The 12,652-nt window shown below is 33.9% G+C and overlaps 1 protein-coding gene across 1 annotated transcript in view; it reads right to left on the reverse strand.

Moving 5' to 3' along the window:
* Positions 1 to 588: 588 nt before the first annotated feature.
* LOC124372793 (GATOR complex protein MIOS-B-like) overlaps positions 589 to 12,652 on the reverse strand; it is a 29,132-nt gene continuing 17,068 nt past the window's right edge. Inside the window, exons 6-9 of the mRNA XM_046831202.1 lie at positions 11,619 to 11,899; positions 9,365 to 9,575; positions 5,891 to 6,105; positions 589 to 1,015 (exon numbers count right to left, since the gene is read on the reverse strand). Of these exons, the coding sequence (XP_046687158.1) occupies positions 922 to 1,015; positions 5,891 to 6,105; positions 9,365 to 9,575; positions 11,619 to 11,899 (801 nt within the window). The 3' untranslated portion in view covers positions 589 to 921. The remainder of the gene's footprint in view (positions 1,016 to 5,890; positions 6,106 to 9,364; positions 9,576 to 11,618; positions 11,900 to 12,652) is intronic.

Consider the following 12,652-nt stretch of genomic DNA (forward strand, 5'->3'; position numbering starts at 1 on the left):
CAGGTAATATAGCTTTACAATAATCTTGTATAAATAATTGAATTAAAATTTATTTCATTTAAAATTCAGTACAAAAACTTATATTATAAAGTACAGTACACATTTCACATCAAAAATATTTATAGTATTAATATGCCAATAAAACTGCCTAACAAATGAGGGTATACATAAACAATATCAGTAAAAACTTCAATTTAAAAATTAAAAGATTTAAAATTCTTAATTATAAAATTCTACACGTTCAATTAAACACTGTTACAAACTTTGTGACTAAATTTAAGATATTAAAGTGGATAAAACTAACAAACATATTGAAAACTAATATAAAGAATATAAAATGTATTTATCAATGTAAAAAAATATATATAACTTTAACGATTTAATAATGTCTAAAAAATAATCGTGTGTAACTGAATTTAAATACCAGTAGACAAACATAAAATTAAAAATCCCAACAATAATTGACTTCACAAGTAGCAATCTCCACTAAAGTCCTGTTCAAAAGAGAAAGTTGTAATACAACAAAAAAAGATGTAACAAAACCTATATTCTATTCAAATATTGTAAAGAAATAGAGTAAACAAAACATTGAACAGTATCATTCTTCCTTATATTTAAGATTCACTCACATTTGTTGAAATCGCAGCTAAATAACTTAAATGGTATACAGAAAAACATTTAAAGAAAGCAGGCGCCGTTAAAACAAGAACAACATTAATTAACATTAATAACTTAACTAGGAACTTAATGATACTGTATAAAGATTAACTTAACTAATTAAAATAAAACAACAATGAAATCAAACTTACCAAATTACCTAACTTGCCAAGATCTGAAAACGAAAAATTATTTCCTTTGGTACTATTGTAAACCACAGAGTAAAAGAAGAGTTCAGAACAACTGTTGTGGAAGTTGTTATCTCTATGCAACAGACGCAAGGGATGACATCTTGCTAGAGGTGTCCAGGCTCAGGCAGCGACAGGAGCAAGCCGTCACTGGGCACTCCGAATGTTCCCTGTAAACAACATCATATAACAGGATTGATCTTTATAAATGGGAAGAATTGGGAGATTGAAATAGGAAAAGCAGAAGAGGGTTGGCAATTTGAAGATAATGGAAGATGGGGAAACAAAGGTAATGGAATATATAATTGAACAATAGAAAGACTTTAGGACAATTGTAACTGCAGTCTTATTATACATCTTGGAGATAATTTATTTCGCTCTAAGATCTTCCTTTTCAAGACACATCAGTATCCATAGCTACTTCACAAGGCACAACATCAACTTTAATCTTCTTACCCACAGAACTTCCATCTTCTCAAAAAAGCCCTCATACAGGTATGCTGGAGCAAAGCTATTTAATATGCTTCCACAGTCAATAAAGGAAAATCCACCCTCCGCATTGAAGAAGAAGCTCCAGCAGTGACTTGCAGACACTCCATTGTACAGTCTGGACGAATTTACTACTCATGCAAGCCCTCATCTCGACAACGCCACTCCACACACATTATGGGATGAGGTTCATTGATAAAGGTTGACTGTAAAGTGGAAGAGCGAGTATTGGTAAGTTGGAAGTACACAATCATAAACTGCAGGAAGAGGAAATTGATGTTGTAGGAAGAGATGAAAAGAGAGACAGTTTCAAATACCTAGACTTTGTGTAACAAGTCTGACTTTTATGATGAAATAATGATTTTGGTTTCAATTTTTATTTGTTAATAGGAGAATTTGTGATAGGTTGATCTTTAAAAATTGTATACTCTTAAAATTGATACATTTTAAAATTTTATTTTTGTTTTGTAAATTTAAAGCTCCATAAATTCCTGACAAATTTTTACTCGACAAACCTCTGTATCACATTGTAATATATTTAATTGAGAAAGACATGCGTACATTTGGTAAAAACAATAATAACAATTTACAGATTTATGTATTTATTTAGTTTAAAAAGTACAAAACAGACTTTAACCATAAAAATGCAAATGTCGTTGGATAAAACATTTTAGAGTATATTATTATTTTGTTTGAATATAATGTGATATAAATACAATGCTACTTGCTATAATACATTTTATATAAATCAGAAAATAAACTTAATTTTTTTCATTGATCAAAATCAAAATAAAATACAAATTTGAAGTTATAAATGTTCAACTTAAGTAGCAAATACAATACCTAAGTATTTTCTCTTAAATTAAAGGAAAGTCTACAGTAAATGACAGTTTTTAGAAGCTTTAAAACTTATGTGATTAATATAAAATTATAACGATAATACTAATGGCTGCAGGTGGCTATCATCTAACCTCAAATGCTACTCTTTTATGGATAACGCAACATTATTAAACATTAAAATTACTATAAAAATTGCAATAACATAACAAATTATGTTATATTCTTAAAGAAAATACAGTTCTGCATAAATCAGTACTAAATTTATTGATATTAGTCAATAAATGGATATGTACTGTACCTAAATAAAGGCTTTTAGTGCTCGACGTCCGACCTTGGCGAAGCCTATATATGGGCTCTTGGGGTTTCACCAACAACCTAGCTTGAGCCTAAATAAATGCTCTTGGCGTTTTATGACTTTTGACAGATTCGGCCTTTATATAGGCTGTTGGCACTAAAAGGGTTAACTTAAGATTTTTATAACGGGTATTTTTTAAATAATATGCATACAGGCAAATATGTTACCAGGGTGAATTAATTATGAATTATAAAGTCACACAACAATGTTTTTTTATCATCTCTATTAAGGTGATGTGAGGGGGTAGGGAGGAAAGGTTTAAGTAAAAGATGGTTAAGAGGGGATAGGGCACCATGGAAAATAGTATAAACCTAAAGGGAGCCAAGAGTCTGAATAGTTTGGGAAACACTGGACTAGGGGATAGGAGCAGATTGTACAAGTTGTAAGATGGAGTTAAAGAGGAATAACTCCACTGCTGTTTGGGGAGCAGCCTCTGCAACAAACATCCAAAGAATTTTGCTAATACAAAAGAGGGCCATCAGAATCCTGGCTGGACTACAGAGACTGGACACTTGCAGAGGTGCTTTCAAGTCACTTGGAATCCTAACTATCATCAACCTATTCATACAAGAAACAGTCATGCATGCTGATGGACAAAAACATGACAAGGGGCTCTGATATACACACGCACAACACCCGCAACGCACAACTCTACAGTCTTCCAGCACACCGCCTAGCTCAATATGAGAAAAAACCAACGTATACGGGAATTAAATTCCTCAATCGACTGCCCAGAAACCTAAGATCAAGAAATGGGATTAAATTGAAGATAGTACTCCACAGCTGGCTGGCCGAACGGCCTTTCTACACCATAAATGAGTTCCTTCAACATGGATAGACTGTCCAAAAAACATCTCAATAAGTTTTAACAAGTTATGTACAACATCATTGTAAAACTGACACCATTTCTGTTCTTGATGAACATGTAATAAAGAATATTTTGATTTGATTTGATTTGATTTGATTTGATATGATTTGAATAGCTATGGACTCACTAAAAGATACAGAATGAAAATTTAATTCTCTAGAAGAAGAGTCAAGGAAGAACCAGCGTTGGAAGGGGTTGATAGGTGGTGAAGGGTAGAGGCTGAGGTGATTTAGAATTTACAGAACATGATGACACAGAATGCCAAAGAAGATTACATGAAAGAAGAATTAAGGAAAGATACAAAGAGGAAACCTTAAGACAACTGATTGAAGGGTTATAAAGGTAAATGTGACAAAATAGGAGATAACTGGATGAGAGTGCTTAAAAAAGGACTATATGGAGACTGGAAGTGTGTCGCTGCACTGAACAGATCTAGTGATCAATCATGATAATGACTTACATATTAAATGAGATACAATCCAAAAATTCCTGGAATGGGTCTGTTAAAAAATATTGAAAATAAGTATATTATTTTACCTTATTTTTCTTCAACTTTTATTCTTTTCTTATACCTTGTACGCTCTTCTTGCATTCACACACTTATTTCTCATTTCATACAACATTCCCCATCACTTTATATGAGTCTATAAATTCTTGTCAACAATTTATTGAATGATATCCATATCGGATTACTGGATGGTGTCCAAGTCCGTCTACTACGAATCCTTTGGTCAAACTGGGTTACTGCTTTATAGGGTTTTACCATAATCGAGTTGGAGCACCATTTCCACCTAGAGTCTCTCCATCTTCGACACACAACCTCTGATCTGCTCTTTTTATACAAGCTGGCCAAAGGTCCCAGCTATGCATGTTACAGTGAAGTTGAATGGTCGCAGAGAACTGGAAATGTATTTCCTGGTAGCACGGATTTTTTCATGAGACATTACCATCTTTAAGGAGGGAGATTGCCCAGCAATAAATATAATTTGCTCTTTATTACGGTCATTTATTGTAACTTATACCTAATTCGAGTTTGTAGCTAGTTAACTGGCAGATTTGGGAAGGGAGACAACAGAGAACGTTAGCGCATCCAGTTATAAATAGGAGTTTTCACCTCAGGCTTTTATCTGTTGTACCAACCTAGGGCCTTTACTTAACTAAACAAAAAGCAAAGTTTATGTATGTATACATTTTGTAAATCTAATCCATAAATCAGGCCAACCAACCCTTTTTCTACGACTCGTACCCACACATAGGCTTGCCTATCTGGTATGCCTTTTTCACTATTGTAAGGAATGTGTTTTTGAATTATATTACAAAAATTTTAATTTTAATTAATGTATTCTAAGATTACAGTTTCTTTACATAAAAATGAGTTAATTTTTGTAATTGACTGGTATGCATTGTAAAATTGGTATATACCATTTGAAGCAAATAAACAAAAAAACTGTCCATACAGTGAGTGTTTTAGTGCGTCTATGCCACATGAAATGGACATTTCTCCCAACAACCATGTATGACTGCAGGGTAATTTAACATAGAAAATAGTACCTGATGATATACCAGTTGATGTTCCAACACAATGTAACGGGACAAAATTGGTTGCAGGATTGGGGATTTCTCTAAATAAACACTAATTTATCAGGACTTCCAACCATCCAAATAAATGTCCCTAATGACTTACTATTTGAAGCCCATAATTTTCTGAACCTAGTTTGGCTGGATGGTAAATGTAATGAGTATTTATCCCCATCTTCATAAGTGACCTGACTATTACATAACAATATCTATCTGTTACTTAACATTCTTCGTAAGTCTGCAACATCAATGCTGTGTCACTATATTGAAAATTATGGGTTACAGATACTTGGGGACATACAATTTTTAGGTATATTATATGACAGATGTGTGAGTGTGTGATTTTTTACCATGATTTCAGATAAGTTTTTAAGAAAAAATACAAAATATTTTTAAAGACGAGGCCTATTATATGTAAGCCTTTTTCTGCCCATCCTTGTTGCCCGTTGGCCTGTGCAAGATCTTATCAAACAGATTAAGGAGGAGCAGTCTACTCAGTAGTAGCTAGTACTGAAAAAAGGGGTACGGTCACAGACAGGATTTAAACCCACTCTAACTCAGATTCGATGTCTCATGTCTTAGACCGCTCAGCCACCAGTACTCCCAAAAGACTTAACAAAATTACCACTACGAAAGGATTTCACGGACATATTAGAGTACAGCTTTTTGTTGATCTAATATTGGCATTCAGAACTCATTTTGGTATGATCAACATTGTGGTTCCAATTTGTTTCTGCATATTTAACTACATACATAGGTTTCCCACCTAAGATGATGATCTAATACCAGATCACGAATGCTTGTTTCCTCTTTTGTGTAACACAGTATAACAACAAATATCCATGAGAATCCTGTAATCACATAAAATATTATCACCAGTGTAGTCCAAAACCAATGACGAGATGATCTACTGACCTGAACCACTGGGTGATGTGTGAGGCGTGTCCACCGTGTCTGCAGGTCTGGCACCAGGTGTACCAGGAGTTGAAGGGGGAGAGACGGAGGGGTGTGGTCGAAGGACGGGAGGGAGAAGGTGAAGGGTTCCCGTCATAATAAGCCGGGGTTCCCATGTTCACCAAACAGACTGCACAGCGTGGTTGGGGTTTGCGACAGTTGGGGCATGATGTCATCTATAACATGACAACGTTACTTAGTCAATCGCAGTGACTGAAACATCAAATATACATTTAAGACTACAATATGTATATAAGGACCTTTGCCCACTTTCTGACTTAAATTAATTAAATTGACTGCTTAACAACTTAATTTCAGGATATGTTAGGTGATGACTTACAGACAATTAGTATACTAACAAGGAACATGTGAGAAACAATGGGAAAATAAAGTGTACTATCAGTATTGGACTTTAATATTTGGGAGTTTTTTAAATGGAAATTGCAATTCAAAAATTAGATTTATATATTAATAATTTTTGTAAACAATTAAATCTTACAGTTGAAACAATTAATAACATTTTAAGAATATACCTCACATTCAAATAATTATTCTTAACAATTTAAATCTGCTTACACTATATTTTTCACATATTATGCCAAATTTTATTTTTCGTAACCAATTTTTTAGTGTTTCAAACTAGGATTATTTAGTTTTAAACTAATGAAACTGATTTCCCTTACGTATTTGTAGAAAATTGCAAATCACATCACAACAGTATTTATTTTCAGGTTCTTATTTGTATTTTACTGCAAGACTAACCAAATTGCTTGGAAAAATATTTAAATGGGGGAGATGTATGCCTTCAAATTTGATTATGACGATGCATCTACTCAAGCAACTATCTCGTTGTGTTGGTTTTTAGTAAAAAAAAAACTTTCATAAACTCCTACTACCCAGTAGTCACCCACTTAGTTGAAGGGCCAGCTCCTTCACCTTAAACCGTCATGTTAAATCAAATATGCAAAACCTTCGTATTTGATCAATTTGTATCAGTAATTTCCAATAGTGACAGCTCAAAGCCGAATCCTGAACCATTAATAAGGGATTTGTGAATCGATCAATGGGAATATCTGAATTTGGCTATACCATTAATTACTGGTTGACCGACATTACGCAAATTACGGATCAGTAGAAAGGGTTCTTGTTGTATTTCTAATAAAAAACTATTGTGCTTTTGTGAATAATACGAGGTCTGTCCAATAAATACACTGACTTGTTCAATCTAGCAGCCATGATGCGGACTAGTTTCATGAGACCCAATAATCTGTCAGTGTTTGGTGGATCGTCAGACTGTGCATATGGTGCTAGTTATGTTAGTTTCTGTTCTTGTTTTTACTGATTGTCAAAAATGGAAATTGACGAAATCATGGAGTAACGAATCAATATCAAGTTTTTGGTGCGGTAAAAGTTATCAAAAATTTACTGAAATGTTGATAGCTGTTTATGGTGATTATGCTCTGAAGAAAACATCCGTTTTCTAGTGGATTAAATTGTTTTGAAAATGGCCAACAAGACACCACGGATGATGCAAGGGCAGAACGACCTTCAACCACCAGTGTTGAAGACTACATTGATTGTGAGCGGTCCCTTGTCCCTACCAATCGTCGAAAAACTGTCCAAATGATAGCTGACGAACTGAATTTAGGAGAATTAACAGTGCACACTATTTTAGCCAAACATTTGGGTTTCAAAATTAGAGCCCAAGGTGCTGACACCCGATCATAAGTTGAATGAGTTACTAACTGGAAAAATTCACTTTAAACAATGCTGGATTTGTCAATTACCGTATTGACAAATCCATTTGTCAATTACCGTATTGACAAATCCATTTGTCAATAGGGTGACGAATTGTGGTTTTATGAGTATGACATTGAACTGAATTCGTAAAACAAGGAGTGAAAACAAAATATAAATCTAAAACAATGACAAAATCGAAAAAAGCCAATTTATAATCAAAGTCATGCTTCTGAGTTTTTATGTAGTTTTAAGGTGTTGTTCATCAATTTCTTCCTGGAGGATGAACGGTAAATGTAGACTTCTTCCTCACAGTTCTCAAGTGTATGAAAAATCGTGTGCAACCAAATTTGATTCAAGGCGATGGATGGATCCTTCACCATGACAATCCACCTGCACATTCAGCATCGGTTGATCGCCAGTTTTTGGCAAAAAATTCAATCACCATCATCCATCCAATCAATCAATTCAATCATCCTCCTTATTCAACAGATCTCACCAGCTGCGATATTTTCCTTTTCTCAAAATGCAAAAATGTGATAAGGGGGTATCACTGGGAAGATTTGGACACAATAAAGCAAGAAACAACAAGAAAACTAAAAAGCTTAACTGCCAATAACTTCCAAGGATACTTTAAACTGTGGAAAAGAAAATAGAATAAGTGTATAGCAAGAAATGGAGAGCATTTTGAAGGAGACAAAATCAATGTAGACTAAATCTTACAATAAAGTTTTTATGACCTCACACATATTTCACATATTTACTGGAGACCTTGTATTTCATTTGCTTTTTCTATTTTCTGCTTATGGTTGAGCAATGTCACATGTCTGCTGTATGTATGCATGGATGTCAGCAGTAAATTTTTGTTTTATTCACAATTTTTGTAGTTGTTTAAATATTTCCTCTATAACATATATTATGTTTATATTTCTTTATAATGACTAGATGTGGTTTAAAATGTGTTTAATAAGTGATTAAAATTTATGTCCATATTTTTTGCAGATTAAAAGCATGTATTCTAGAAGCCCTTTGCCCTTATGACTTTGTTCTCTTAAAATATAGCTGTTTCTCTGAATCTCTGCAAATCCCTTTACAACAGAGTGGTATCCATAGATTACTTTTTATATTATCAGTCTCTAAAGGATTAAGAATGAAAGAAATTGGATTTATTGGCGATTTTGTTTAAATCATAGTTAGGTTTAAAAGAAGCTATTACGATTCAAAATTCACGAATCGGGAATCAATTTTTTTTAAGATTTGGAATCGGATTGAAGAGATTTGAAAATTCACAATTCGTTTATCACTAACTTCCAGCGAGCATTTGTATCGCAATACTTGGAAGCTATAAGAGTAGGCCTATAGTTGTAATTTAGAAGTGTACAATTAATTATTTGGTCTGGTCTGAAACCCATATTTTGTAATTATAAGCATTTCAATATGAACATCATAGAAATCTGTAGAAATTAAATAGATAAGACTGATCTGGTTGTATCCTTTGTCTGCTAGGTTAATAATAAAAACACGCATGTGTTATATATAAGAAGAATCATTAAAGATGAAACACAGATTCAGTGTTACTCATAAAAGGCTAGGGAAAGTAGCGCTCATGATATTTATAGTAATATAGTGTTTATGGGTATGAATATAACTAGGTCAATGATAAAACAGATATATAATGAAGTATAGGTTATTACTAACCTTAAGTCGATTGCTGGTGGCACCAAGCCTAGCGAGCTGGCCTCGGCTTAGTGAAGAAGCCTGCATATATGCCGATACACTTTTACCGCAGAAGTTACACGACACAAACACCTGCTGCACAGGTTTGGTGCCAGGGTTTCGTGTGCTGAGTGCGATGTCCACTCTCGCCCGGTGGTTCCACATGTGCCAGCTGTTCAGCAGGTTGCGATAACTGTCAATAACCACACATGGTTTGTTTACTGATAATTTACCCAGCTGTTTCTTAATGAATATGAGTTATTACTTCACTTGGTTATGGTATATTATGGGTAAAGAAAATAGGTTCTGAGTGTAACGTTTAAAAGGCACTAACATTTAACATTCTGGCTGTCAATACCAATCTTACTGGACAGGATGTCAGACCAGAACAACATTGCTGCTGGCCGTATAAGGATTAACAGCAACTTGTACTCTTCAGATCAAAATTTTAGAATATTCTCCCACAAACACAATCACGGTCTATTTTGCATTATTCTCGATTTTTAAGTTCTAAATAAACTGATAATTGCATCTCTAGCGTATATTTCAAACAGTTGCGGAGTATACCCTAACAGCAGCCGATACACGAGTTTATTGCTTACCATTTCAATAAATGGGATAATTATGAGACAAAAAAAAGGAAAACTGGTGTCAGTGTGAGTTGACTTAGAGGAAGTTTCAACACCCACTGATTTAGTTAACACCAACTAACTTGGCTGTTAGATCTGACCAACAGAAAACACTCAGAGGTTAATTTTTAAATTAATGCTAACAAATTTTAAAGGGAATAATTTACTTAATCTTTACTTTACGTTGAATAAAAGCCTTTTAAGGTAAGCTCCATTGAAATTAGTTTGATTTAATGTCATTTGAATCTGATCGGTTTTTGCAAAAATCTCGGACTTTGAGGACACAAAATTTAAGTAAGGGAGGCGCAAAGGTCCTTTTAGGACTAAGTGCAAGGACAAACTGTCCTTTTCCCTCAGCACAAACAAAAAACTGTCATTAGAATGTAGGTCAGATCTGGTCGTCCACAATTTTTTTTTAAATGTTGTATTTAAAATAACGATGCTGAACACATCTGGCTGTCATTTATTTTACTCTACCACTAGTATTTTATCTGATGAAATAAAACATTGTTTTGTTAGATGATATAGACATCATCAACAACCAGCTGTCTTCTGCCATCTAGTTTAAGCAACTATCATGTACCAAGCATAGCATTAAACGATGCGCTTTACCAGCAATACTTTTCTGCCATTTAACCATGAGGACAACAATAGAAATTGTGTATAAAAAATTATTACTGGTAGATCTTAAAAACCACCAGAGGTTGCAGCACATTCCTGACAAACATTACATAAAATATTTGTCTATTTTACAGTTGCCAATCAGATATGACTTGTATGGCAATTCAGAGAAAAGTAAAAAAGTATATTTGGTAGTTAACGTGTTAAAGAGTGCTTTCTTTTTGTTTTCTCCTTAAAAGTAAAGTAAGTAGCTAAATCATACAGAATGGAATAATGTAGTACTTACGTTTAGTACTTCTAAATCAAATTGATAGCTTAGTTCTACTTTAACACATTGACTGCGGCGTAGTTTCACCCCACTCTAGCAAGTGGCTACACCACACTGAAACAGTAAACAAGCGGTAGAGCGTGCGGTCCCCGATGACCGTGCCGCTACCCAGTGGCACCACGTGGCGGTCACCGGTGACCGCGCCGCACCCAATGTGTTAAATACAGCCAAGTAGCAAAAGTTATACATTTTAAAATGATTAATCAGGCAATGATACTCATTTATTACCGGTAAATATAACATGATAATTTGCCACACATTGTCACATTGAAAACACCTTGTACAATTCAATGTTAAGAACAGAGTAATAATCCTCCAGTTCTCCTAAATTTTATAAAAGAAGCAATAAATTGAAATTAAATAAATAAAATCCCCTTTGGAAATCATGATAAAAGATTTTTTTAAGATTAACAGCAATTTTTTAATTCAAAAGTCATCCCAAAAGTATTATCTAATGTACAGAATGGATGATCCAAGAGGAAAAACCTAATTTGTCTTTTGAATATACTATACGGCAGTGTTCTTAAACTATTTGGCAGTGCATTTGATAATTTTGGTCCACGAGATAATATTGCTAATGAATATTGTTTGGAAGTCAGCTTTTTGGTTACAATACAATATGGTGAGACTATCATATAAAAGGAATATCTGACCACACCTTGCAATCCACTCCTGGACCTGACTGTCCTTATCGAGCAGCTGCGAGGGAAATGTGCAGGCAGCGATGAGACAGGCGCTCTGCACGTCTCCACTGCGGTCCAGGTAGTGTTGTAGTAGCGACACACATTCGCTCCCTGCCCCGGTCAGCAACACACCACCCAGGTCACCACTCGAAATCAGTGTCTCCGTCAGCTGGCTCAAGTACTCGTACAGCCGTGCATTGGACAAGTACAGACACGCCAGAGCCACCCGATCCTCCACTGCTAATCCTGGCTCGTTCTGCAACATCAATACATTTATTACATTTCTTAATCCAATATCAATATTTACAGAACATTATTTTGTTTAATTCCTTAATGCAACTGTTAAATTGTCCCTTATTTCTATTTAACATTTAAAATCAGAATTGTGACCAATACATTAATCATTCCACTTCAATGATCTGTTGTCCATGTCAGAGACGTTTAATTTGAAGATAATAATGCATATTTTGCCTGTTTACTGCATACAAATGTATTTCTTCATGGGTTCCATTTCTATAAGGTTTGTGGTTTCTTTTATGGATACAAAACTGAAGAGATTGAGTTTAAGTAAACATTTTTATTACAAAGTATACCTTTAACACTATTTGTTACTGAATTTAAGTAACTTTATAAAAGTGTATAAAAAACTTCAACAAAACTCTTGACTCATTTGAAACTAAAATAAGAATAAAAGTAAACTTTTTCAAGTGGTTTTTGTTTAACACATTTTTTTACAAAATTATTGACAGGAAAAAAATAATGCTAGATCAAATATTTTATGAGTTTGGATAGACACATTAAGGACTTAATTTTGTCTTTTAGGGACATTATCTAGGTTCAAAAATGTAGTAAAAGTCATTTTTTCAAACTTCAAACAGTATATTATTATTAGAAACATTAAGTTATATGTTTTATTGGCACATTTATTATTCATTGGTGGTATGCATTGTATTCATTAACAATCAATCACTGCTATAAGAGGGATAAAATAAACAGGTAGCAACAACAT

The sequence above is a fragment of the Homalodisca vitripennis genome, unplaced genomic scaffold, assembly GCF_021130785.1.
Source record: "Homalodisca vitripennis isolate AUS2020 unplaced genomic scaffold, UT_GWSS_2.1 ScUCBcl_3990;HRSCAF=9859, whole genome shotgun sequence".
In the NCBI taxonomy this organism is placed as follows: Eukaryota; Metazoa; Arthropoda; class Insecta; order Hemiptera; family Cicadellidae; genus Homalodisca; species Homalodisca vitripennis.